Below are 25,872 nucleotides of genomic sequence, written 5' to 3'. Positions count from 1 at the left end.
TGTAAGGATATAGAACAGGTATATTTATGCAAATATGCATTAGCAGAAACATTTCAACATACAACTTAACATATTACTTAATGTTGAACCAGGATGACCTCTGGTTCTAGTGTTTTTCTCCATCTCTCATAACACTAGAACCAGGGGTCATCCCATGAAATTGGTTGCCAGTAAATCTAGGACCAACAAACAGAAGTACTTTTTCACACAACACATAATAAACTTGTGGAATTCTCTGCCATGAGATGTGGTGACCGCCAACAACCTGGATGGCTTTAAGAGGGGTTTGGGTCACTTCATGAAGGAGAGGACTCTCAACGGCTACTAGTCGGAGGGCTACAGGCCACCTCCAGCCTCAAAGGTAGGATGCCTCTGAGTACCAGTTGCAGGGGAGCAACAGCAGGAGAGAGGGCATGCCCTCAAACTCCTGCCTGTGGCTTCCAGCGGCATCTGGTAGGCTACTGTGTGAAACAGGATGCCGGACTAGATGGGTTTCCTTGGGCCTGATCCAGCAGGGCCGTTGTTATATTCCCAGCCCACATATTTCTTTCTCCATTCCATCTCTAAAGCACCCGGCACAAGTCAAACACACTCGGTTGCCTGGCACAGTGCAGGCCAGTGGCAACCAGCTTACCCAGGACATACTAGAGAGGATTTGGGGTGCCCCAGGGGGTGTGGGGAGGAGGCTCAGAGCGCCTCTGCTGCAGGAAAGATATATCCCCCCAAAGAGACCTGTCCCTTGCGGAGGAGGGCCACCAGTCAATGGGGCAGAGGACTGGGGTGGGAGGGAGGGAGGACCCAAAGTAGCCACCTCTGTGCTGATGAAGTGAAGAGTGTGGTGAACAAAAGGAGCCATCCATATATATATTTCTAGTTCTATCTTCCTGGAGAGGTCTATCAATGGCTACTAGTGGGAGGGCTATAGGCCACCTCCAGCCTCCAAGGCAGGATGCCTCTGAGTACCACTTGCAGGGGAGTAACAGCAGGAGGGAGGGCTTGCCCTCAACTCCTGCCTGTGGGCTTCTCAGAGGCATCTGGTGGGCCACTGTGTGAAACAGGATGCTGGACTAGATGGGCCCTGGGCCTGATCCAGCAGGGCTGTTCTTATTTTATGTTCTTATTCTGTGTCTTTATATTAGTTTAAATGTATATCCACAATATTCTCACTTTGTAAAATAGGTACTATATGGCCATAAAAGTAACCTGAATAAAACCAATATTGATCCAAACAGAATACACACACACACACACACACACACCTTCATGGTAGAGATAAAAGCCAAACCAAGTATGTAGAAAGATCTATAAATATATATTGAAAAGTCCCTAAGGGAATGCTCCAATGGGAGTCCTAAGCCTCAAGGGAGGAAAACTTCTGTATCTGAGGTATGGAATAAACGATTCCATCAGTGGGTTCTACTCCCATGGTCTAGTGCAGCACAAGGAGAGACCTTCACAGGCAGATGTCTTCAGCCAGCTGTGTTTTGGTCAGTGCACAGTCTTCATCCATGGCTGAATCATGCTCCTTGCATTGCTATATGGTGGCTCCACGTAATATAAAAATACAGTATACCAAGCCATGTTGCAATTGACTAATGTGATTTCCCTCTCAACTGGGAGCGATATATCCGCCTCCAATTTCTATTAATATATTCCTCCAACAATTATAGAAAACAATAGTAACTAGCTGACAAGATTCAAATAATGTGTTAACTAAATTTCAAAGGTGTATAAAAGTGTATAAACATACTCGCTAGACATTCAGCATGTAATCTTCTTCAAGCCAGTCCTGTTGCTGTGAAGATCCTCTCTCAGTGCTGTCTCTTCTAGCAATGCTTTGGGTTTATTATATACTCTGAAAGTATCTCTGGTGGTATGACCACCTGTAACTTGCAAAACCTATAGCACTCAATCACACCTAATTCTGAAACTACTTAAAAACTTAGTGCCAATGAGATGCTACAGTCTCAAATATATTATTCCCAAGGGAAGTCAATATAACTGGTTCATAGATGGTGTCATACAAACTCTATACATCTACATCTGCCTATATATAGAGAGGCCAGTTCATAAACCTTATGAATCCCTAATTTAGCTAAAGCTAAGGGAAGAGAACTGGTCTTGTGGCAGCAAGCATGGCTTGTCCCCTTAAGCTAAGCAGGATCTGTCCTGGTTGCATATGAAAGGGAGACTAGAAGTGTGAGCACTGTTAAGATATTCCCCTTAGGGATTGGACCCACTCTGGGAAGAGCATCTCGGTTCCACGTTCCCTCCCTGGCAGCATCTCCAAGATAGGGCTGAGAGAGATTCCTGCCTGCAACCTTGGAGAAGCCGCTGCCAGTCTGGGTAGACAATCCTGAGCAAGATGGACCATGGGCCTGACTCAATCTATGGCAGCTTCCTATGTTCGTAAATCGGGATCCAATGCTCCATGAAATTTGCAAATTACTGAATTGTTATATATCTCCATAAAAATAATACCTCCCAAAAATTCTGTAACAATGGTCAGAAGTCTACATCTGTATCCAGTTGACCTCCTCATTTAATCCAAATGGGGTCCAGGTTTTAAGTGTATGGATCCAGAAAGGTTCTCGACGCAGTAATACTGGTTTTATTCAGGTTTCTTTTATGACCATATGGTAAGGTAAAGTGTGCCGTCAAGTTGGTGTCGACTCCTGGCACCCACACAGCCCTGTGGTTGTCTTTGGTGGAATACAGGAGGGGTTGGCCATGGCCGCCTCCTGTGCAGTATGAGATGATGATGCCTTTCCGCATCTTCCTATATCGCTGCTGCCCGATATAGGTGTTGCCCAGAGTCTGGGAAACAGACCGGCAACCTCTGGCTTGCTAGGCAGGTCATTTCCCCGCTACGCTATTAGGTGGCTCCCATGACCATGTGGAACCTTTTTTAAAAAACAAAAGCAAAGGACCCTGATTGTTGATACATATATACTCTGATTTAAACTCATATAGCTCAAGAGAACTGAAGATCCTTCAGACTTGGGGGGTTCTAAGTCCTCCGCTTACCTGACCGCCAGCAACTATCGATCTGTTTCTAGGGGGGCTCTTTTAGGCCACCAGCCTCTCGCTCCTGGGACCCTCCGAGCGTTTGTGTAGCCCCGGGAAGCGAAGAGAGCTGCCGCCTCCCGCCGCAGCCGAGTCTGGTCATTGTTGCTGCTGAGAGGGGCAAGGCGGCGGCGGCGGCGGCGGCGGCAGCAGCAGCTGGGGGCTCCTGTTCGCCGCGGGGGCTGCCCCTCCAGCCACAGGAGCTGCCGCAGCCCGATCCCGGGGGGTGGGGGCTCGCCTGGCTCCGCTGCCGCCGCCAGCCGCTCCCCGCGCCCCCGGCGGCCCGCCCAGCCCCTGCTCGGCGGCCGCCCCCCAGCGCCACGGCTGCTCTGCCCCCGCGCGCCGCCCCACCCCGCTCCCCTGGCCCAGCCTCCTCCGGGCCGGCCTGCAGCCCCGGCTTCAGCCCCCGCCCGCACCCGCCTGGAAGCCGCCGCGGAGGAGCCCCCCTTCTCGCCTTCGCCTGCTTCCAAATAAGGGAAGGAGCCAGGCAGGCCCCGAGGGAGGGAGGGAGGGAGGCCGGCCCAGAGGCAGCGGGGGCTGCCCCCCACTGACCGGAGGAGGGCGCCCCAGCCGGGTCCCTGTGGGCTGCCCGGCGCCAGGCAGCAGCGAGGGGGTGGGGCGGGCGAGAGGCGCAGCTGCTGCTGCCGCTGCCGCTGCCGCTGCCATCCCGTGTCAGGGTGCGGATGGGGGCAGCGCCGGAGCGGGCTGAACCCAGCAGGCAGAAGCAGGCTGGCGGCGGCTGGTGCGGCTTGGCAGGGCAGACAGAGCCCCATTGATGGAGGGGTCAGCCGCCCTGCGCTCCTGGGAGGCGCCGCACCAAGCGGGAGGAGCCCCTCCTAGCCCAAGAGGCGCTTTCCGGCGCAGGCGGTTTCTGCGGCAGGTGGCGGCGGGCAGCCGCATCCCAAGCTGGTCCAGGCCGTTCAAGGCTGGGACTCTGCCGAGGAACTGCGCGCATCGACGGGGCGGGCGGAGAGCCTCCGGAGGGCAACCCCCCGCTGCTGCCCCCGAGCTCCGGGCAAACGCGAAGTCCTCGCTGAGTGCGGGTGCGAGAGGCAGGGCAAATCCGGCAGCTCAAGGCTGTGCCCCTCCCAGGCCACCGGGAGGGATGCTCGAGGGCAGAGGACGGAGCGAGGGGCCTCTGGGCCTAGCCTCCGCAGCCGGGCTCATTTTCCATGCGGGGAAGGAGGGGCGCTCTGCTCTGCTCCTCCTTGCCTCCCGAAAAGCTGGTCTGGTGGTAGCCAGCCTGACTTGTCCCCCTGGCTGGGCAGGGTCCGCCCTGGTTGCAACTGAATGGGAGGCCACATACTCCCCTCTGGGGAAGGGGCTGCTCTGGGGAGAGCAGAAGGTTCCACCTTCCCTCGCTGGCAGCATCTCCCAGACAGGCCTGGGAGAGAGAGTCCTGCCTGCACCCTCGGAGAAGCTGCTGCCAGTCTGTGAAGACAAGACTGAGGCCAGTGGTCTACTCAGTATAGGGCAGCAGCTGCCCACATTCACCCACCCCAGCAGAATGAGGAAGACGCCTCCCCACTCTGCCTAGCAAGGGTGCTCCAGCTCCTCCAGTGCCGGACACAGCTGTGTGTGGCTGCTGTCAACATGGGCAGCCAGAGCAGCCGGCTCACTTGACCCCCCTGTGCAGGCAGCTGTGGGGCTGCCGCCCCCCCCACTGAGGAGGGCCAGAAGTCGACACACTCCACTTCGAGCGGCAGGCCCAGCTGACCCCCCCCAGAGGACTACCTGTGCTCTGCCAGCTGCCTGCCGGGCTGGGGCGCCCCACGGAAGCAGCCTCAGAGCAAGCTCAGGCCCCACTGGCGCCCTCCTCTTGCGCTGGAGCCCAAGGGGTCTCTTCTGGGAGCCCAGCTCCAGGCTCACCGGAGAGAGAAGGCAGCCCCATAGGGCTTCCCAGGAAGACGGGCCTCTCTGGGTGCAGAGGCAGGGGGGCGGGGGCGGGAGAGGGGAGCTCCCAGCTTCCCAAGGGCACCGGGCAGGCCCCTGAGGGCAAGGGGCTGCTGGGCTGGAGGCCTCGGGCCGGATCCAGCATAAAGCCAGCGGGCGAAGGGGGGTCTCTGCAGCTGGACAGCCTCAAAAGGGCCACAGGAGCGGGTACCAGCTGTAGTGGGGGGGGTTTTCAGGTAAGGGGCACAAGCCCCACCCTCTGAAGAGGGGCTTGGCCCAGAAAGCCCCTGAGGCGGCTGGCTCTGGGGGCCCACCTGGCACATCTCCGGTGGGCTCCTCCCCCTAGACCATGACCAGCCAGGGCCTTCTCCTCCCCCCCCCCCCGCGCCCTCAAGTGAGGCGGCTCCCGGGGCAGGGGGGAGGGAGGCCGGCCCCTCCCCAGCGGTGGTGGATGGTCACTCTCCGGGCCCCAGCCCTGCCCACCAGGCCGCAGAAGCAGGAGCAGCAAACACAGCACTTTATTACAGGGTCAAGCCGAAGCCGAGAATACAGTTCACTGTACAGAGATGTATACAGGGTGGACAGGAGGAAGCACCAGAAGCCTGCTGAGGGATATGGGGTGTGTGGGGCAGCAGGCTCCTCTCGGGCCAGGGAGGGCCCGGAGCACAGGGCAGCAGGCCGCGCCCCCCACCCCCCACCCCGCCTGCAGCCTGGCCTCAGCACCTCCGGAGGCAGAGACCCCTGCTAGCATGCTGGACTCACAGCGGCTGGCTCTCTGCTCCCCCCCACGCCTGCTCTGCCTCCTGGTGGCTGTTGGGGCTCGGCTGGCGGAGGACGTGCTCTGTCCGGAGACCTCGGAGCTTCTCCAGCAGCTCTTGGATGAAGTCCTGGGGCAGGAAGCGGGGCGGGGGGTGAGTCCTGCCTTCTCCCCACTGTGTGAGGGCCGAGCCAGCCCAAGACCGGGCCCGCCCTTGCTGTGGACCCCCCCCGCCCACTCCCACCCCCAAGAGCAGCCAGCTAGTCCCAGAAGGGATGACAACCTGGGCAGTGGGGGGGTGGGTGGGTGGGGGGAGCCAGGACAGCAGCCACCCTCTGGAAGGGCCAGCTGGGATTGGGACTCCGGGCATTTCTGGCAGGCCCAGCACTGGGGACGTCAGCACCAGCCGTGTGGCAGGGCGGGTGGGTGGGTGGGAGGTGACCAGGCATGGGGGAGGAGCACCCTCTTGACCCCCCTCCCCCAGTGACAGCGCCTCCCGCTGCACAGGCCCAGAGGCACGACTGACGCTCACCCACCTCCGTGTCATTGCGACAGGAATCCAAGATGCCCTGGAATAGAAGAGGCAAGAGTCAGGTGGGTCTGGGGGTACCAGAGAGTGTGCCTCTGATTTCTTTTTGTTGCGGGGGGGGGGCGTTACTTGCTTCCCTTTGATCTCTTGGTGCCTGCAAGTTTGCATGGTAAAGCTCAAAGCCAAGCCTGCGAAATGAGGCGCAGCCCTCACTGCCCAAACCTCACTGGTCTCTCTCTGGGACAGACTTGTCTCCCCCCCCGCCCCCCCCCGGCCACGCTGCGTGATTTGCATCCTTTGGATTCTTTCTGCTCCCTCTGCTGGGGCTCCTTTTCCTGGCTGCCCAGTTTGCATCTCCTTCCCGCGGCCTCAGGACCCTCCCCCTGGCCATCCTCCCTGGAGGGGGGCGCCGGCCCACCTGCAGTTTCCTGGCCCTCTCCCCCTCCGTGGCCAGCTCCAGGAGGTCGTCAATGTTCACCTCGTCAGGCATCTCTGCTTCCTGCAAGAACAAGGAGGGGGTCAGGCCTTGTTGGGGCCGGCCTGGCAAAACCGGCCCCCTGGGATGTGCCAGGAGCGGCGGCTTCTGGATTGCTGCACTGTGGACAGAGCAAGGCCTGCTCTGCATGATGGGCGCAGCAGCCCCGCCTGGCCTCTCGCTCCAATCAGCAGCCGCTCGGCTGGGGCTGCTCCCTCCCCCAGCCAGCTGGGAGCCCCCCTCCAGGCCAGCGGCAGCTGCCGCCCACTTCACCTGCCCCCCCACCGCCCCCTGGAGGCTGGGATGGAAGCCACTTTCCTCCTCCCACAAGCCCTGGACCAAAGGGGGGGGTCTGGGGAGGGGGCTGCTCAAAGGCAGGCAGGCAGAGCAGTGCCAGCCGCAGGACACCAGCAGGCTCCAGATGCTCCAGGCCGCCCCCCAGTGGGGGAAATGGACCTTCGAGGCGACACCCCCGGTCACCTGCCTTGTTTTAAACCCCTTTTCCTTTGGCTACAGCATTGTTTACACATACGTCAGAACTCTCTGGTTTCCCCACCTCTCATCTGTACATGTATGTATGTATGTATACACACCATGGAAAGACAGGTCTTTGGTATGTACTTGTGCTATGGCAACGCACTCTATGCTTTGGTAGCTTGTTGGTCCAATAAAAAAACTTATCTCCCCTCCCCTCCCCCCGCCACAAAAAACCCCTTCCCCCTGCAGGACCCAGAGATCCAGGAGCCTCACTTCCGACCCCACTTCTGGGTCTGTCTGGGTGTGCAGCAGCCGCCGCTGCCGCCGCCCTTGTTTGGCGGTGGGGGTGGGGTGGGGGTGCAGGCGGCCTGGATCGGGCTCCCCTCCTAGAAACTCCCCTGGGATGAGCCGGGCTGGGAACTCTCCTTTCATGGAAGGGCTGGAGGAGAGAGGCGCCTCTTTCAGAGACGTGGCCTGGCTTGGCCTGCCTGCCTGCCCCTCCCACGGCTGGAGGCCTCTTCTTGCCGGCCCGGCCCCCCCCCCCTCCAGCTCCAGAGCACCCACCAGCTGGCCTGCTGCACATCTTCATCTTCAAGGCCCAAGACTCGGCTAGGCTCATCCCCAAGCAGCAGCCGCAGAGCCTTTGTGGGAGCAGCAGGCTGCCTGTCACCAGCTGTTCGCCAGACTAAGGGCCACCCTGCTGGATCAGGCCCCCCAAGGCAGCCCCTCCAGCCCAGCACTGTTTCCCAAACAGTGGCCCACCAGATGCAGCCTCTGCGGAGCCCACAGGCAGGAGTTGGAAGGGGCAGGCCCTCTCTGGTGCCGCTGCTCCCCTGCAACTGGTACCGAGGCTGGAGGTGGCCTCTTGCCACCAGACCAGTAGCCATGGAGAGACCTCTCCTCCATGCATTTGTCTAAGCCTCGCTGAAAGCCATCCAAGCTAGTGGCCGCCGCCACCACAACCAGTGGCAGAGAATTCCATAGATCAATAATGTGCTGTGTGAAAAAGGACTTCCTCCACTGAGCACAGCAGCCAAGTGGAGCCTCCATGTGCCATGGCAGTATACCTCTGCTCTGCAGACAGGGAACTATGTTGTTGATTGCTCTCTACAAACTGCTTTGAGAACTTTGGTGGAAGAGCAGTCTATAAATATCCATAGTCATGGTAGCAGCGGTGATGGTGTAGGGCCAGATACTGTCAGCAGAAGGGAGGAAGAGAGGTCTATCAAGGGCTACTAGTCAGAGGGCTGTGGGCCACCTCCAGCCTCAGAGGTAGGATGCCTCTGGATACCAGTTGCCTCTGGAGAGCAGCAGCAGCAGCAGACGAGAGGGTTGGGGTTAGGCCCCACAGGCCTGTGGGCTTCCCAGCGGCACCTGTTGGGCCACAGTTTGAAACAGGATGTGGGGCTAGATGGGCTGCCTTGGGGGGCCTGATCCAGCAGGGCTCTTATTATGAGGTGCTGCTATCCCTTTCATGGACAGCTTGCAAGCTTCCAGGGAAGTCTGGCTGGCCAGGGGCTTTGCTCGGAGCCCACAATGCAGTTCTGTTCTCAGGAAGAGGCAGCAAGAGGACAAGACAGATGGCCCCAAGGTCCCAGCTCAGCAGCGCCTGGAAGCCAAGCAGGAATTGGGCAGGCCTGGGGCTGGGGAGGTCCCACCAAGGCAAGGAGCTCCGGGGTTGCCAGGTGGGCATCATCCTTCCTGACCCACCCGTGTCCAAGCCTGGAGGGCCCCTCTGCCCCCCCCCCGGCACCCAGTCTCAGGCAGTGCCCCAACTCTGCCAGCGGCCAAGTTGTGGTGGGAGATCAAAGACGGGGTTGAGCAAGGCTCAGGAAGGGGTTTGCCAAGAAGCAACAGGCATGGGGCGGGAGTGGGGGTGGCAGGCTCGTCTGGCCGCCTTCCTTGGGCTGCCCGCTCTGACCAAAGCTGCCCCTGCAGATCCCTTCTCCCTGCGCCCCCCTCCTGGCCACCCCAGTTTCTTTCAAGGGTTCATCACCTGCAGAGGGTTGCAGATTCCTGGGGCTCCAGGCCAGTTCTACAGGGCTGGCGATCCCAGTGACTTCAGAGATTCCGGGGGGCAGAATAACCAGGGAGGGAGAGAGAGGGATGGATGGAGTGGGGCGGGGCAGGGCGGGTGTTTGGACCTGGGTCCTCCTGGGAGGAGAGCTCCGAGGTTTCCTTCCAAAGCCTGAAGCAGCTGCAGGGGAGCATGGAGGATCAGGACCAGTGGCAGGAAGGAGCCAGGAAGGACCAAAGGAGGCACAGCTGCCTCTGCTTCTGGGCAGCAGCGGGTGGCTCCCCCTCCTCCTGCCCTGCCCAGGAGCCAGGCTGCCTGCAGGGTGACCATTCGTCAGGTCGAGCTACTGGCACCCGGAACCGCTGCGAGAGCGAAAGAGGGGCGCCTGTGCTGTGTACCCAGAGACAGCCTTCTGGCCACTGTCACCACCGCAGGTGGTCCTGTCCGGCGCCCGCCTCGCGCTGCCATTTCTGCTCCCCTCTCAGCAACTCTCAGCGGCCTTCGGCTGCAGCAGGAAGAGGGAAGCCCGAAGAAGCCCCGATGGAGGCAGCAGCGGAGCAGGGCTGCAACTAGGGCCGAGGAGGGGGCCTTCTTCGCCCCTCTTGTCCAGGGTGGTCCCTCGGAGTGAGGGAGAGCGGAGGGGAGGGGAGGGGGGGGTTCTTTGAGCCCACCCACTCAACTGTAGCAACAACCCTCAAGGAGCGGGTGGTGCTGAGGAGCCCGAGCGGGGGGGTGGGGTCGGGGGATGCCAAAGGCGGCGCAGCTGCCGCCATCTGGACTGGGGCTGGTTCCCTCGCGCAGCTCTACCGGAAGAATGGCCAGCCCACAGGCAGCGCGCGGGGCGGGAGCGAGAGAGGAGCGAGCCGAGCTGGGCAGGAGAGAAAGCCCCCGCCCCGCCTCCTGTCCCGAGGACGAGCCGCTTCTTCCCGGCACCCCCTTGCCGCTCCTCCTGCGACCGGGAGCAGGAGAGGCATTCCAAGGCAGGACGCCTGGGAGACCGGGCTGCTCTTCGGGAGAGGAGCCAGAGGGAGACACCTGGGTCCCCGCTCGGCCACTGCGAACCCAGCGACAGCCCCGCGTCTCAAGCCCGAGCAGGCAGCCTGGCGACTGGGCGGCGCTGGCCACTCACCCGACCGCGGTAGAGCTCTTCGAGGCGGCCGTCAATCCACTTCTCCGTGTCTAGGCGCCGCTGCAGCTCGCGCCGGTCGTACTTGACGGTGACCCGCGCCTGGCGCCGCTGAATGCCCGGGCTGGGCGTCCGCTCCTCGCGGGGGCCTCCCGGAGACAGCCCGGCGGAGCGCGCCGGCGAAGCCCGACCCAGGCGCCGCCCGACCCGGTTAGCGGCCATCACTTTCCCCTGCCCGATGGGGGGCGTCCCCCGCCCGCACGTGCTTTATAGCGGCCGAGCGAGGGGCGGGGAGGGGCGGAGCTCTGGGGTGCAGGCCCGCCCTTCGTGGCCCACCGGGCCGCCCCGTCCAGGCAATCCGGAGCCGAGTGTCAGCCACCTCTTGGAGGAGCCATCGCCACCGCCCTCCCCCTTGCCCCCCTCGGAGGGGCTCCCCCTTCCTCCCAGCAGCATCCCTCCAGAGGGCGAGGAGGACTCCGCCGGCGCATGCCCCAGGGACCCGCGCTGCGCAGGGGTCACAGGCCAGCAGGCCCAGGCTGCTCGCGGGCCCGGCCGCAGGAGCCCCCAGCAGCCGTGTGTGGCCACCGGAAGATCCTTCCAGCTGCTGTTGTGCAGAAAAGAGGGGCGCCGTCTCCTCCTGGGAAGGGCTCGCTGACCTGGACCCCCCGCATCCCCCCGCCGGCCTGCGGGGAAAGTGAGGCGCTCCGGGTCTCTGCTCGCTGCACACTCCACGCGGGAAATTGGCGTTAGTGGACAAATTAGCAGCAGCAGAGACGAGCCCCTTCAGGAATTCGGACCCCTTCCTCCCGGTTGGGTCCCGCTGCTCAGTTATGCCAGTGACAATCCCCAGATGCTTGGTTGTCATCTGGCAAATGGCTGTATACGTTTTGGAAAGACGGCTTTACAATACGATAACCCTGTATTATGCACATATAATTGTATGTTCTCTTATAAATGGTTATGACTTGTATTTGTTTCAGAAAAGTCCAATCATACTTCTTTTTGTTTAAGCTCCCCTCCCGCCGTCCCGGAGGGGGTGGGGTGAGTCCCATAGTTTGACCGACGCCTCCGAAGCCCTGGAAAGCAAAATCAGGGGGTTCTCCTCACGACAGGCAGGATCCAGAGGAAGCGCCACTGAAACCGAAGGCGCCAGTAAGTCATGAACTAACCCAAACCCCATTCATTCAAATCGGGCGAAGTCCTGACTAGTCTTGACTCAACGTGTCATTCACGTATGGAATCCCCGACCAGTCAGTCACCCGAGGGGGTGGTGGGCACGGCCGTTGGCTAGGATCGCGTTAGAAGAGGGCTGGACAAGGCCATGGAGAAAGGAGGGCATCGGCCGGCGGATATTCGTGGTGACAGCAGCTAATCGATCCCCCATGCACGGAAGCAGTCTACCCCTATTGCTCCTGGGCTTCGTGGAGGCCTCTGCTGGCAAAGGCGGGAAGGATTCAGGCCAGAGAAGGGCTCCTCTGGTCTGCATTCAGCCAACTGCCTGAAAGCTTCTAGCGAGTGCAAGTGGCGGGAGGCCAGGTCTGCCCGGGTTGCTCTGGAGGCGTCGGGCTCCCTCCCTCAGGCCCTGGATCCAGGCCGCCCGGCGCCTCTGCTCACTGGCCAGCAGGGCTCGAAGCCACCAGACAACCACCGCAGCCTCGACAACCGACGGGAGGCCAGCAGGACGGACATGTGCTGCCCCCCGGAAAACGCCAGTGCCGGAGCAGCAGCAGGTCGGCTATTCGCCAGGGTCGGAGCGCCTCCCCGCCCCAGGTGCGCGGCCTCGCTCGCTTCCTTCTCTCTCGGCAGGTGCGCGCGAGCTCCGCCCTGCTTCCAATTGGCTGTAGGGAGCACTTGTTGTGACGGTCCCGTGCCGCCATTGGCCCTGGAGAGCGGGGGGCGTGGCTCACCTGCGGGGTCCGGAGGCTGCGCCTCCACCCTGCGCACTTCGCCTCTGGAGACCGCCGAGATGAGGCGTTGCGCGCATGGCTGCGTCGGGCTGCTCTTCCTCCTCGTCGGGCTGGACGCTGCGGGGGCGCTGCCGGGTGAGCCGGTCGCGGAGCTCGGCCCCGTCTCCCTTCCCCTCCCCAAGCGTGCGCGGCGCGAAGGTCCGGGGCGCCCCGGGGCTGCACCTTGGTGGGGCGGGCGAGGGGGACCCCGCTCGTTCGCGATTGCTGTTGCCGCTGGTGGGGGCGCGCCGGAGGGACCCCTGTCCCCGCGCTCTCGTGAGCTGCTCTGGAGGCCCCTTTTCGGGCATGGCCGGGCTGCGTGCTGCTGGGCTGCGGCCGGCGGGGTTCGGGGCCTCGGAGGCCACCTGAGCTGCTGGGCTGGGCACCCTGGCCGGAACTGGCTCGGCCGGTTTGCAGGGACGGTGATGTCACCGACGTGGCTCCTTCCCCCACCCTGAGTCACCAGCTGGGGCGGGCTTGCTGCTGGCCGGCCGGGGCTTCTTCCTGCTGCCGCCGCCGCCGCCGCCGCCGCGCAGGTGTGGAGGCCGCTGCCTCCTGCGCCTGCCCCCCCCCACCCCGCCGTCCTCCTCTGTGCTTCCCCCCCCCCCGGGCCCCGCCCTCCTGCGGCCGGCTGAGCCGAGAGGTCTCGGAGAAGCGGCGCCGGCCTGCGCCCTTTGTCCTCTGGAGCCCGAGGCCCCCAGCCCGCCCCCAACACCCGCGGGGTCTGCTGCGAAGCGGCCAGCGGGCTGCTGGGGCCTCTCACTCGATGTGGAAGGAAGGCGCTCTCTGTGCGTGCGCAGGTTTCAAGACAACACTGGGATGCGGCGTGGCTGTGGCTGTGGCTGACCCCCGGCTGAAGAGTGGGCCGGGGGGCCCTCCTAACTGGGGCCCTGCTCCTTCGGCCCCCATCCTGCCCAGCGACTCTGAGAAGTTTCCTTTACGATTAATACCGGGGAGTTCGGAGGTCGGTGGCAGTTGGAGTGACGGGGGGGCGGGGGGGAGAGAACGTGCCACGAGGGACCGCGAGGCAGGCAGCGGGCGCGTCCTCTGACCTCTGGGGGTTTGCTCCAGATTCGGTTCCAGGCTGCCCGACTGTCTGGAGGGGCGGGGCGGGGGGCACAGCCTTCGGAGCACCCTGGCTGGCCGCCGCCGCCGCCGCCTTGTTCCGCAGACCTCTTGGTTCCGAGCGGGCTCCAGGGCCAGCAGCCGCCCACGGCTGGTGTTCTGGACGCTTCTCCTGGCAGCTGGCCTGGCGAGAGGGGAGGCGGAAGCGGCGGCGGCGGCAGCTGGCTCCCCCTCCCGCAGGGCTTTGAAGCTGCTCAGGCAGGCTTGTGTACGAGGGAGGGAGGGAGGGAGGGAGGGAGCCAAAGGGAAAGAGGCTGGGAGAGCACTTCTCCGAGTCAGGCTAGATGTGACTGGAAGGGGGGGGGTGGTCGCTGCCCCGGGGGCACTGGGGCCTTGGTGTAGCCCCACCCCAGTAAAAACCCTCCAAGCTGCTCTCTGCTCCAAGGGGGAAGTTGGTCTGGTGGTAGGAAGCATGAACTGTCCCCTTTGCTGAGCAGGGTCTGCTCTGGCTTGCATTTGAATGGGACACGTCGTGTGTTGGTACTGTCGGGTATTCCCCTCAGGGGATAGGGCTGCTCTGGAAAGAGTATCTGCCTGCTTGCACACGGAAGACTCCCTCCAAGGTCCCTCCCTGGCGGCGGCGGCATCTCCAGGATGGGCTGAGAGAGACTCCTGCCTGCAACCTGGAAGAAGCTGCTACCAGTCTGGGTAGACAATGCTGAGCTAGATAGACCAAGGGTCTGTCTCAGTATATGGCAGCTTCCTGTGTCCTGATGAGGGTGGGAGGAGGATGGATCCCCAGCTCTTGGGTGCCTGGGGTGGGTGTCTCCAGCCACAGGGACAGAGGACTCCAAAACACTTCCTGTGGCTGCTGGTTGGAGTGCCGGGTGCTGGGGATGTCCACGGAACCAGGGCGCGGGAGGGCCCCTCAAAGGCAGTGGCGGTGCTGCTTTGAGAGCAGGGAGGATGCACTTCCCCTTCCTGTCACCCCCCCGTCCTTTTTTTTAAAAGCCCATCGGGGCAGCAGCCTACTTCCCTGCCATCCCATTGCCCCCACTGTCTGGATAGGACCGGAAGCCTCCCCCACACCTGCGCGTGCTGGCGATGTGTGCGCACCTGTGCCAGCGCGTCAGAGACTTCCGCTCTTATCTGGGCGGCAGGGAGGTATTCTGGCACCCCAATGGGCTTTTAAAAAATGGATGCCAGCAGTGGGGGGAGTGGCAGGAGGGGTAAGTGGACCCTCCCCTGCTCTCAAAGTGAGACACCTTCCCCCAGCCCACTGTTGAACTGGTTCCGTGCACATCCCTGCCAGGGGCCTCTCAGCCCAGCCCCAAGTGCAGGGACAGGCCTCGCCCCACAGAACTATGCGGCAAGACCAGAAAGCAGCCACCTCGGGCCACCTGGCTGTGGCAACCTGGGGAACTTCCACAGTACTGCAGGCAGCATCGGCAACTGTCTAGCTAGGAGCTCTGGCAAGATCTCAGAGCCACCCGGAGGCTTGCTGATTGCTCTGCTGGAGAAAAGGGTCATGAGCTCAAGAACGGAAGGGGGCTTTAGTTTTGCAGCAAAACATTGCCTGGAGGGCAGGCCTTGAACAAATGATCCCTGCTCGGGGGAAAGTGGGGTACCAAAGGGCAAAGGGTCATGTGCCCTGGTCTCAGTCCAGAGATCCCCTCCTCCTTGAAGGGGTTGCTCTTGAAAAGGGGGTGGAACTCCCACAATGGCAGATTGGACTCTTGTCTTGCTTGGCTGGAGGGGTCTCCACTTTCAAGGCTCCCGCACCAGCATAAGGGCCGTCCTGGCAAATAAGTCTCCCCGAGCTCTCCCAGTGTGAGGAACCTCTTGTCCTAGGGAAGTGTGTGTGCTTTCTGCACCCCCTTGCAAAGCAATGGCTTCCCACCCATATAGTGTGGTCTGGAAACCCCCTGGAATATCCTCAAGCTCATGCTGTGGGGAACTGGACACCAGCCTCTTGGAGTCTCCCTTCCCTGGGATGCATTTAGAGTAGACCTGTGTCTTGGCATATGCTGCTGGGCCCCCAAGGCCAATGGCCCCTGTGCTGATGTGTTCAAGCCTCAGGGGCTGGAGTGGGGAGCTCGGGGTGGTGGTGGTTGTGTGGCACTGGTGGTGGTGCTGCTGCTGCTGTGAATTTGGGTGTCCCCAAGAGGGACATTGTGCTAGCCATGGCCTGTTTTGATGGCCGGACAGGCATCATCTCCAGTGTTGGCCTGCCTGATGCCCACGGGGGGGGGGAGCACTTGCTGGCTGAAGAAAGGCTGACTCAGAATGTGGCTGTTCCATCCTTGGCTAGTAGCCACTGGCCAGACCTCTCCTCCAGCCACACTTTGCCCCTTCTTTGCTTTCAGATGCTTGCTTTTTGCCCATGGTGGTGAGCCGATGCCGGGCCTCCTTTCCCAGGTGGAGGTACAATGCCACGAGCCAGGCGTGCGAGAAGTTCATCTATGGCGGCTGCAGAAGCAACAGCAACAACTTCCTCACAAGGGAGCATTGCCTACAGGCCTGTGCGGCAGGTGAGGGTGCCTGGGCCTCTTCCCAAGGAGGAATTCGGCCCCAAGGGCACCTTGGCCGGCAGGGAATTCTGCCCCTGCTCCCTGCAGAGTTGCCTTCTAACAGAATGGCTGCTCTCGCTCAGAAAAGTGGTCTCGCGATATTGTACACCAAGTGGTTTCCACAAGTAGACACAGCAGCCCTCGCGTCCGAACAGCAGCTCCCAGTCTGTGCCTGCAATCCCAGTGGGGGGCCCCTGGGCACCTCTCGGCCTGGGGCCGGGCTCCACCCCAACTCTCCGCTCTGTGAGTGGCCCATGTGAAGACGTCCTCTTCCTTGGATCTCCCCCTTCGGGCAGCACCTTTCGATGGGAACACATCAGACTGCTGCAGACCCCTGCACCCCTCAGCCCGAGTGCCCAGCCCCGGGATCTTGTGAGCGGTGAGAGGCTCGCAGGCCAGCCCCGACTCCCCACCTGGTCCCTTGCACCCCACCCCCGTTGCCCTCCCGGTTAATGTGCCATGCCCTTGCCCCGGGGAGGGGCAGGATCATGCTTGGTCCTCAGGTTGCCTCTTGGGTTTTTCTTTTCCATTTTCTTTCATTTATTATCAAACATATTTGTACAACACTTCAAACTTCCATCTTTGGGCAGTTTACAACAACAGAAAACAAAACAAATAGAAACCTTAAAAGAAATGTAAAACCACAGTCTAGTTAAAAAGCTTGGGTGGGGGGGAAAAGTGTCTTTAAAGGCTTTTTAGAAGTTGCCAGAGATGGGGTGGCTCTTTTAGCAGGGAGCACATTCCAGAGTTTCAGGGCAGCAACAGAGAAGGCCCGCCCCTGCATGGCCACCAGACAAGCTGGAGAACCTCTTCCGATGATCTCAGTGGGCGATGGGGCTCATCGTGAAGATATTCTCTTAAATACCCCGCGTCTGAGCTGTGTAGTTCCTTTAATGTAGGGATAATGTGGCCTCTGAGGTGACCCGGGGACCAACCTGGCTGCTGCATTCTGGACTAACTGCAGTTTCCAGACTCTGTACAAAGAAGCGATTTACAAATATATCTGCTTCTGTGTTCTTGAGAGGCGCCCCCCCCCCCCGAAATCACTACCTTGTCTGTGGCTAACCTTATTCTTGTTCCTGTCTGATAGGTGCTCAACCACTTGAGGTCACTATTAGTACATAAGATGATAGATCGGGAGTGTGTGTGTGTGTGTGTGTGTGTGTGTGTGTGTGACAGACACAGACTGACACCTCCCCGCCCCCGCCCCCGTATCCCTGTTTAGGAAAGACAAAACCAAGAAGCCATTTCCACAGCATACAAGCCCAAGGAAAGCTCATAAATCGGATCTGTCAATTTCTCACATGGGCTTAGAGTTGGAGGAGTTGGTGTGTGGCAGATGTGAATGCCCACCCCCCCCAGCTGGAGAACCCCACCTGGTGTGTGGAATAGCTGGCTTTGGGCACAGCTGCTGCACTTGCATCCCCAACCCAAACGGTAGGAGAGGCTTTGTGTCTGCAGCCTCTCTTGCAAGTGCTCTCTCAGACCAGGCCAGGAGTGATCCTACGCAGCGAAAAGCACCAGCAGGGAGGCCTTGCATGAAGAGCCTCTTTTGGGTGGCTTCTGGGGATCCTGGACTGTGCGGGTCTGATGTGACAACCCTCTTGGCTTTCAGGCGGAGACCAGAAGGCAACCGAGATCCCGCTGCCCAGCGAGGGAGGGACAGCGCTTTCCAGCACCAAGGGTAAGGCCTGGAGCAGCGGAGGGTCTCTGGGGCTTGTTCCGAAGCCCAGCTGGAGGGCGAGGCCTGCGGCCCTTCCCTTGGCACACTTCCTGGGAGAGGCAGCCCGCTTCTCGGTGGCTTGGGACTTGACACAAGGCACCTCCAGGCGGCTGAGGCTGTCCAAATGTGCCTGACCTCTTCGAGCCTGGGGGTGCAGCACCAAGTGGGTGGCGCCCTCACCCTTTGGCTCCCGTGGTGGAGTGTCTCTTGGGGCTCTTTGGTAGGGACTCTGTGGAGGCTCTTGAAGCTTCCAGTCTTTGGATGGGCCAGATGGAGCAAGTGGCTCCTCAGCCCTCTGGCTGGGCTGCGCTGCTCTGCTCTGCCTGGCTGCTCCAGGGGCCGAGGCAGGAGAGGCAAGGATTCCTGCCAGCCACAACTCCCGGCAGGGCTGGAACAGACTCCTGTCTTTCTTCTCCAGAGCAGTGCACTGCGTCCAAAGAGACTGGCCTCTGCCGAGCCGCCTTCCGGCGTTGGTATTTTGACACTGAGACCCGATCCTGCAAGATGTTCATCTATGGTGGCTGTGGAGGCAACGCAAACAACTATGAGCTCGAGGAAGCCTGCCTGCGACAGTGTGCCGGGAAGAGAGGTAAGCCGGGAGGGAAATGCGCCAATGCCCTGTGAGCAGGAAGAGCTGCTGCTTGGCCCACAGAAGGTCCCAGGCTCACTCCCTGGCAGCATCTCCAGGTAGGGTTGGGGAAACTCCCAGCTGAAGCCCTCGGGGTGCAATCTGGAGCTAGGTGGACCAAGGGCCCTCCTGGGGATCAGGCAACCTCTAGATGGCCTCTGAGGCCCCATACGTAACTCTTCACCATAGGATTTCAGTTACAAGGAGACTGGGGGAGCTTCCAGCCCCGCCCCCAGCCCCTCAGGATGATGCCATGGAAGCGCCATCCTCACCCAGGTGGCTGGCTTCATGCCTTTCCCCTGGAAACACCCTTCTGGCCACTGCAGGACCAGAGAGACCCACTTGGGTCTGACCCAGCAAGGCTGGCAGCCCGTCCACCACTGGCTCATGGAGTCTGCGTGGGGCTGCTGCGTCTAGTCTTGTGCTGACAGCCAGATGTCTGAGCGGGTGGAGACCTTGAAGGGAAGGGGGGTGTCGTCGCAGCATATCCAGTAGGATCCCCGCCCACCCAATGTGGAGCTTTGGGGAACATGGCAGGCTCTCTGCTTCCCCTGTCCAAGAGCCACACCAGGAAGGCCAGTTGGGCTGGGTTCCAAAAAGGGGCTTCTCCAGACTCTGCCCGGACCCCTGTCGTGCGGTATCTTGTCCTGACGGGCTGCTCCTGCTTCTCCCCCCTGTCTAGAGAGCTCTGAAGACCTGGAGGGGCCGAGCGCACCCCCCCGCTTCTTCCCCGACTCCACCCGAGGTAGGAGGACTGGGCTGTGGGCAGGGGGGGAGACTGAATCCCCACGGGAAGTCTCTGTGGGGCCCAGAGCCAGTGAGGCCTCTTCCCAGCACTGACTGGGGGTGCATTGCGTGGCTCCCTCCAAGGCACGAGCACGTCTGCATGCTCACAAGTTCCTTTTATGTCCGCTCCATTGATGTTAGGGACTGCTCAGGGGGAACCAGGAAGGCCGCCCTCCGAATGCACATGATCTTGATCTTGCCACCCAGAACAAAACTCATCATTCTGCACACAGATGGGGCGGAGAGAAAGCTGGGCCGAGCCGTACAGGCTGGCTGTCGAGCTCCCTCCGGGAAGGCCTGCTGGGTAGTCCCAGCCGGAGGCCCCTTCCTCTGGCTCAGCATCCTTCCTTCCTCCTCCTCGGTGGTTTTGGACTGCTTAGAGCAGGAGAGTCCCTCAAGCGGCAACCTCTCCCTTGCAAAGCTTTGCTTTTCCACATAAAGAGGCTTCTGATGGCCAAAGTCCCAGGTCCCCCCGCCCCGCCCGCGGCCCAGAAATCCTCTCCTTGCCCCTCTCATGGGCTCTAACGTTTTCCCTCCACAGCGGTGGTGCTTGCTGTGCTCCTGGCCATCATGGCCGCTCTCCTACTGGGGTCCACGGTGGTCTTCTGTGTCAAGCTCTGCAGGAAGAGCCAGGAGCTCTCGCTGGGGACTGTGTGGAGCACGCTGGACGACAAGGAGTACCTGATGAGCAGCAACGCCCACACGCTCTGAGAGTGCAAGGCGGCCACGCACACTCTCTGCCCTCCTGCAAACAGGAAATGTATGCACGCGCTCTCTTGCTTGCTCTCTCTAGGATCGTGCTTGGCTCACCATAAATCTCTCCCGGGGAGGGGCGCTCTCTCTCCCCCATGACACCGGCCTCTGTCCAAGCTTGCTCTTCTTTCTCTCTAAGCACAGCCATGTAGAATGCGCCCTCCAGCGGCCTCTGGGAGCAGAACGGGAGCCTCTGGCCACACCTTCCTGGGATAGTTCGGCGGTGGGGGGACGGGACCCCAGGGTAGCTCAGAACCCTGCCTGATGGGATGCTGGTGGTGGGGGGGGGCCTGCTCTTCTTTCCCCACGGCACAGCCTACAAGTAGGCTGCCGGCTGCACTTGCCCTGCTTGGGGGCAGAGGTGCCGGTCCCGGCTTCTGGGATCCCAAGGGCCACCCACCCCCCTGTTGCGGGGCCTCCCCCTGCCTGGGCTGCCAGCCACCAGCAGAGCTCCAGGGTCTGCTTGAGGATGTGTCACGAGGGCCCGACTGGTCAGGCTGTGAGGCTCCATCCAGAGGAGCAATGTGAAGGTCTGGGAGGAAAAGGGGGGTGGGGTGGGGTTTTGCTCTTTCAGGAAAATACTTCGCCCCCCCCCCCGCTGTGTGTGCGTGTATGACAGCAAGGTTCTGCTTCAGATGGGCCTTAGAGTTGTGCTCAGCCCCCTCTTGCTGTGCGGGGGGGGGGTACGGAGGGTGCTGCGGCAGCGGCTGCTGCTTCCAAGGAGAGTCCAACCAGTTCCTTCTGGCAGACATGGGGCGGGGGGGGGGCTGCGTCGTGAAGGGAGCTTTGTTTGGCCCCACAGCACAGGAGGTTTTGGTTCAGGGCAAAGAGGAGACGCTGGGAAGGAGCCCGCCTACTCCGAGGAGACTCTGCGGATCACTTGCCCCCACTGCGAGGGCCAGACACCTACACTCCAGCAGCCAGCTGGGGGGCCCTGAAGAGGGCCGTGAGCACAATTTTCCATGCGGGCCTTGGTTTATTGGCAGGGAGTCTCCACCTCCACCGGAGCTCCCGCAGGCCAGCCTCTGCCGGGTTTCTCTTCGAGGAACAGATGTGATGCTTTCCGCTGGCTGATGCTTGCAGCTCACTGCACATGCAAGCAACTGAGGCAGCTTCTCTGCCCCGCCTGCACTCCTTGGGGCAGCTCCTTGTCCAAATTCTGCTTCAGGAGAGGCTCGAAAACTCCGGCTCCAGCACAGCCCCCCCCCTCCTGGCCCTCACTTCCGCTCACCCCCCCCCCCCAATCCCTGACAGCAGGCTTCCTCTGCCCACAGCCCCCCTTGCAGGGAAAATGCACATCCCATTTCAGGCCCAGAGCTTCTTGGGCCACCCTTATGCACTCCTCAGCAGCACCAGCCCTCTGGCTTCCAAGGGGCAGTGGGGCCACATCTCCCCCCCCCCCCACATCCCCAGTGAGGGCAGTGTGCGAGCCTCTTCTCCCCCTACTTCAGCAAGGGACTACTTTGTAGGAACACAGTGAATTTTTATACTCTTGGTCTTTTTAAAAAAATGAAACTTGATTGTGTTAAATCTTTTATGGCAATTGTCTTTTTAATATTGAAATGCCTTTCAATAAAACATAAATTTAAATTTTAAAGCTGGCATGAATGGGCTCCTGTTGCAGGGAGGGGGCACCAGCTGTAGTTGCTCAAAGCCCAGGAATGGGGGAGGTGGCTCTGGGGCAGAAATGAGAGGGGCAGAGGCAGCTCCCAGCATGCCTCGCCCTCTGCCCAGCCTCTGTGGAGGGATGGTGGGGCAGGGGTGTTGGCATGGAGCCCGCTGCTGTGTCGCTGCTACCTTGCCTGTGGCCAGACGGAGCGCCGGACCTAGAAGTGCTGAGCCTCATCACAGAGTCCTTGGGAGCACCACCCACTTGCGTGCAGGCACCTCCCTGCCCCCCCCCCCCGGTCCTCCTTTCAAAAGCCTCCATTCAACAAAATTAGGCTACCGGGAGACATGACCGAGGTGCATATAATTATGCACGGTGAAGGAGTGGATAAAGAGAAAGTTTTCTCCCTCATAACACTAGAACCAGGGGTCATCCCATGAAACTGATTGCCAAGAAATTGACCCACAAAAGTAGTTTTTCACACAACACACAATTAACCTATGGAATATTCTGCCCTCAGATGTGGCGACAGCCAACAGCCTGGATGGCTTTAAGAAGGGTTCAGAGAAGAGTACAGAGGACAGGTCTCTCAAGGGTTGTCAGGCTGAGGGGTGTAGGCCACCTCCATCCGCAGAGGCAAGTTGCCTCCACACACCAGTGGCAGGAGAGAGAGAGAGAGAGCGAGCGCATGCCTTCATCTCTTGCCTGTGGGCTTTCCAGAGGCAGCATCTGGTGGGCCACTGTGGGAAACAGGAGGCTGGACTAGATGGGCTTTCTTGGGGGGCCTGATCCAACAGGGCTGTTCTTGTCCTGAGCTCTTCTGGCAGCTGCCTCAAGACTCAAGAACTACCGAGCAACCCGCCCGCTGCCCACCCCCGCCCAGCAGAGAGCACCATACAAGCGCTGCAGGCTCCACCCTTTTAATGTGCTTGTTGTAAGACTAGACACAAAGCAGCAAGCCCCTCAGGATGAGCCCCCTTCGTCCCGCCCCCATAACGTGCCCCTCCCAATAATACTGAGCTTCTAGCCAAGCAGCAGGCAAGCCCAGGGCCTGCAGCCTCCATGCAGGGGCGGGGGGGGGGAGGGTGCAGCAGCAGCAGCAGAGCCGAGAGCCAGGCTGCTGATTGCGAGTAGGGCTGGGTGGGGTTAGGGTTAGGGTTGCCACTGCCTGCTGCCCAAGACCCTTCCCCACAAAGACGGCCATCAAGGGAGTCCCAGGTGCCTCGATCTCCAGTGTGTTTCTGCAGCGCCTGCCGGAGGAGGCGCCAGCTCAGCGGACAAGGTGGAAGGTGAGCCAGTACATGATGAGTGGCTGCAGCCCAGCCACAGCCATGGTCAGGTACATGCGCAGCTGGTTCTTGGCCCCCCGCACCAAGACGCCCTCCGCCGCTGCCTCGGACAGGATCTTCAGGCGCAAGGTCCGAATCTAAGGGGCAGAGGAGAGGGACGGAGGGATCCTGTCGCTGGGGCCAGGCCCGGAACGGGAGCCCACAGGCTGCGAGGTGCTTCACCTGCCCCCCCCCCCAAAACACCCCGGTTCTCACCGTGAAGACGAAGATCGCGAGGCAGCACCAGCTCAGCAGCAGGTAGTAGCCCATCTTCCCAAAGAGCAGTCCGGCCAGAAGGCCCACAATCATCCTGACGGAGGAGGAGGAGGAGGGGGGGGACCTGTCACAGCGGCAGCCCTGGCAGCAGCAGCAGCTCAGGAGGATCCAGGCGGGCGTGGCTGCCTGGGCCGTCTTTGGCTCTGGCCACACGGAGGGGGGAAGCCGGGTCCAGGCCGCCTGGACCAGCCTCTGGCTTACTCACCCGACATATTTGTAGCCTGAAAAGGCAACCACGTCGATTGTGGACAAGTCTGCGTTGACAGTCACAAGGTAGAGGCTCAGGAGAATGGCCAGCACCTCGACAATGAGCCAGGCCAAGGCGGAGCTTGCCTGCAAGCCCAGGAGGTCTGGGGAGAATCTGCAACGTTCCCGGGAAGGCGGTTAGGAGTGGCTGCCGGACCCCCACCCCCAAGGAGCTGGGAGGTGCACAAGGGGACAGCAGGCACCTGGCCTTGTATCCGAGCCAGCACTTGGCGGGAGCGAGAGAGAGAGAACATTTGGGGGTCAAAATGCTGCTCCTTCCCAAGCCAGACCACCACCTGCTGCCGCAGACAAAGGGGGCATTCGGGGCCCTGCAGTTGCAGTGTGGGAGTAATGTGACTGCCGCACCCCCCCCCCAGTGTTCTCACCTATTCTGCGTTCCCAGCGCCAGCCCGGCCACCAAGATGTAGGTGATGAATGCCATGACTGCGGAGGAGCAAGGAGCACCAGTCACAGGAGGAACCAGCTCCCCCTCCGTCCGGACAGCAGCAGCTCCGCCACTTCACCACCCCTGAGCAGCCCCCATAGACCGCTTAGGGTTAGGGCCAGAGCAAAGCAACGGAAGCCAGCGCCTTTGCGGCCCCCCCCCCCAGCTCCCGCTTCTCGGCTGCCTCCCCCAGGTGGAATCGTCACAGACTGCCAAGCCCTCAAGGCAGAGGCCTGCCCTCTGGCCACGCAGGATCTCCCGGGGCATGGGGCGGAGGAACAGGCAGGCCGCTCTGGCCTCCCCACCGTGGGGAGCGCTAGAACGCACAGTACCTGGAATGTAGAGGTCAGGCGCGTTGACATCGAAGCGGGGAGCCACGGGCGTGTCCTGCTGGTACTGCACCTGCCAGTCCTGCCAAAGGCACCCAGGTGGGCAGACGTTACCCCACACCCACCGGCTCCAGTGGGGGGGAGGAGGGAGGCTGGCAGGGAAGCCCAGAGAGTACCCTGTGCCCCCCCCCCCCGCTAGGTGGGGTCTTCTGGCTGCCTAGGCACCGCAGGGAGTAAGTGGGTGGACATGGGGGGGCGGGGAGACCCCCCCCGAGGAGCCACACCCAGCCGAACCTCAAGCAACGCCCATGCTCCCCAGGGGCAAGGAGGGCCCATCTCCTCCAGCCTCCCGCTCCCCACCAGCAGGCAACTGCCCTCTTCAGCTGCTACCGAGAAGCAAGCTTCCTCTGCCCTGGCGACTGACGGCCGCGGACGGATTTAAAAACCTCCCCAGCCACCGGCCATGCGTGAACAGTGCGCTGTGCGCAGGGAGGCCCCAGCCCCCCCCCCGCGCCACCCCCCACATCACCTGGTGCAGGAAGGGGAACAGGAGCAGCCCCAGCTTCCTGCCCACGTAGACCGTGTCCACCGCAAAGTAGTACTTCAGCTTGGTCACGGGAATGAAGCGGTCAATCTGGGAGGGGAGCAGAGCAGAGACAGGTGGGCGGCGGCGGAGGCGGCCAAGGAGCGGCTCCAAGCCCTGCTAGCTGGGCGCAAAGGCAGCCCTACCAGCGCCCTTTCTCCAGAAGGGAGCGCTCTGCCTATGCTCGAGGGCACTCACGTGCCGGTCGACGATCTCCTTGCCATGGGTGGCTAAGCTGCTGCCGTAGGCCGCGGCGAAGCTGGAGACGGGCTCGGAGAGGAAGGAGGCCTGCTCGGAGTAGGCGGCCCCGCCGGCGGGGGAAGAGGAGGAGGCGGCGGCCCGGCCCGCGGGAGGCGCCGCGGCTCCAGAGCTGGTGTCGTCGAAGAGCTGGTGGGGGTCTGCCAGGCGCGGGCAGGCGGGGGCGGGCAGGCGGCGCTTGGCAGCTGCGGAGCAAGAGAGTCGAGAACGAGGCCAGCGGAACGGCCCGCCACCCCACAGGAGCTGCTGCCGGCCAGCCCACCAAGGAGAAGGGGAGGAAGAAAGGGAGGCCGGCCAACCCCACGGACCCCGGGCATGGCCCCGCCTCTCCCCTGAGCTGCCGGGGGGGTCCTGCCAGCCCCCCTCGCCACGTGACACTCACCCGCGCGGCGTCCCCCTCCGGCTCCCCCCGCAGGGGCGCCGGCGCCGTCCAGGGCAGCCCCGCTCATCGCGGATCCTCCGAGCAAGAGAGACCAGACGCGCCTGCCTCGCCCACGAACCAATTAGCGCGCCCCCAGCAGAGCCCGGCCAATCAGCGCGCCGGATCTCAAAGCAGAGGGCGGGCACCGGGCGGTTACGCGACGGCTCGCGCACGCTGGTGACGCCACCGGCCGGTACGGGAACAATGAAGGGAAGGGGCGGGGCGGTTGCCCGGAGACGGGGGACGGATGTGACGCAGAGGAGGGCGTGGCGACTGGCGGGAAGGGCGCGTGCGCCGTCGGGCCAGTGGCTTGGGGGCGGCGCCAGTTCACCACCCCAAGCGGTGGTGGGTTGTGGCGGTAGGAGGCTGTCCGGTTGGCGCCTTCCTCCTCCAGTCCGCCCCAGCCTAGAGCCGCCTGCCTGCAGGCTGGCCTTCGTCAGGTCGAGCTGGTCGGCCTGCGCCGTGCGGCTCCACCTGACGAACGACCAGCCTGCGGGCTATGCGGCGGCTCCCGGGCGGGAAGAGAGAGAGGAGCAGCCCGAGCTGCCTCCAGCCCCGCTGGGCCG

General features: G+C 61.8%; 3 protein-coding genes and 1 long non-coding RNA gene across 6 annotated transcripts; 1 reads left to right on the top strand and 3 right to left on the bottom strand.

The window, feature by feature from the left end:
• Positions 1-2: 2 nt before the first annotated feature.
• LOC128332729 (uncharacterized) lies at positions 3-3,372 on the bottom strand. Its single transcript, XR_008310733.1, has 2 exons — positions 3,028-3,372; positions 3-2,903 (listed from the first exon to the last, which is right to left on the bottom strand). It is a non-coding gene; the product is annotated as an uncharacterized LOC128332729 (long non-coding RNA).
• Positions 3,373-5,461: 2,089 nt separating this feature from the next.
• On the bottom strand, positions 5,462-10,730 carry PPP1R14A (protein phosphatase 1 regulatory inhibitor subunit 14A). The gene is made up of 4 exons (XM_053267366.1): positions 10,344-10,730; positions 6,664-6,744; positions 6,253-6,285; positions 5,462-5,846 (listed from the first exon to the last, which is right to left on the bottom strand). Exons 1-4 carry the CDS (start codon positions 10,560-10,562, stop codon positions 5,718-5,720), a joined length of 462 nt encoding a protein of 153 aa, XP_053123341.1. The 5' UTR covers positions 10,563-10,730; the 3' UTR covers positions 5,462-5,717.
• Positions 10,731-12,230: 1,500 nt separating this feature from the next.
• On the top strand, positions 12,231-21,408 carry SPINT2 (serine peptidase inhibitor, Kunitz type 2). 3 transcript variants are annotated; one of them, XM_053267361.1, is made up of 6 exons: positions 12,231-12,382; positions 15,718-15,882; positions 17,537-17,605; positions 18,063-18,233; positions 18,955-19,017; positions 19,600-21,408. In XM_053267361.1, the coding sequence occupies exons 1-6, from the start codon at positions 12,307-12,309 to the stop codon at positions 19,767-19,769; spliced, it is 714 nt and encodes a 237-aa protein (XP_053123336.1). In that variant the 5' UTR covers positions 12,231-12,306; the 3' UTR covers positions 19,770-21,408. The 3 variants fall into 3 exon arrangements, with proteins under 3 accessions (XP_053123336.1, XP_053123337.1, XP_053123338.1); XM_053267362.1 differs by lacking the exon at positions 12,231-12,382 and adding an exon at positions 12,924-13,250; XM_053267363.1 differs by lacking the exon at positions 12,231-12,382 and adding an exon at positions 13,367-13,609.
• Positions 21,409-22,324: 916 nt separating this feature from the next.
• On the bottom strand, positions 22,325-25,452 carry YIF1B (Yip1 interacting factor homolog B, membrane trafficking protein). The gene is made up of 8 exons (XM_053267359.1): positions 25,268-25,452; positions 24,826-25,070; positions 24,574-24,678; positions 24,048-24,126; positions 23,657-23,714; positions 23,230-23,385; positions 22,965-23,058; positions 22,325-22,846 (listed from the first exon to the last, which is right to left on the bottom strand). The coding sequence occupies exons 1-8, from the start codon at positions 25,332-25,334 to the stop codon at positions 22,691-22,693; spliced, it is 960 nt and encodes a 319-aa protein (XP_053123334.1). The 5' UTR covers positions 25,335-25,452; the 3' UTR covers positions 22,325-22,690.
• Between the last annotated feature and the right edge of the window lie 420 nt (positions 25,453-25,872).

Source organism: Hemicordylus capensis, chromosome 7 (genome assembly GCF_027244095.1).
Source record: "Hemicordylus capensis ecotype Gifberg chromosome 7, rHemCap1.1.pri, whole genome shotgun sequence".
In the NCBI taxonomy this organism is placed as follows: domain Eukaryota; kingdom Metazoa; phylum Chordata; class Lepidosauria; order Squamata; family Cordylidae; genus Hemicordylus; species Hemicordylus capensis.
Note: the sequence above shows the minus strand (reverse complement) of the source record. Positions and strands in the feature narration are given on the sequence as shown.

Excerpts from the sequence above, each read along its gene's own strand:
- PPP1R14A (XM_053267366.1), bottom strand. The coding sequence starts at position 10,562 with ATGGCCGCTAACCGGGTCGGGCGGCGCCTGGGTCGGGCTTCGCCGGCG. Across the intron at positions 6,745-10,343 it reads AAGAGCTCTACCGCGGTCGG|GAAGCAGAGATGCCTGACGA; the intron begins GTGAGTGGCCAG and ends TTGTTCTTGCAG. Across the intron at positions 5,847-6,252 it reads CCTGTCGCAATGACACGGAG|GACTTCATCCAAGAGCTGCT; the intron begins GTGGGTGAGCGT and ends TTCCTGCCCCAG.
- SPINT2 (XM_053267361.1), top strand. The coding sequence starts at position 12,307 with ATGAGGCGTTGCGCGCATGGCTGCGTCGGGCTGCTCTTCCTCCTCGTC. Across the intron at positions 12,383-15,717 it reads CGCTGCGGGGGCGCTGCCGG|ATGCTTGCTTTTTGCCCATG; the intron begins GTGAGCCGGTCG and ends CTTTGCTTTCAG. Across the intron at positions 15,883-17,536 it reads CCTACAGGCCTGTGCGGCAG|GCGGAGACCAGAAGGCAACC; the intron begins GTGAGGGTGCCT and ends CTTGGCTTTCAG.
- YIF1B (XM_053267359.1), bottom strand. The coding sequence starts at position 25,334 with ATGAGCGGGGCTGCCCTGGACGGCGCCGGCGCCCCTGCGGGGGGAGCC. Across the intron at positions 24,127-24,573 it reads TGTTCCCCTTCCTGCACCAG|GACTGGCAGGTGCAGTACCA; the intron begins GTGATGTGGGGG and ends TGCCTTTGGCAG. Across the intron at positions 23,715-24,047 it reads GCCTGACCTCTACATTCCAG|TCATGGCATTCATCACCTAC; the intron begins GTACTGTGCGTT and ends GCTCCTCCGCAG.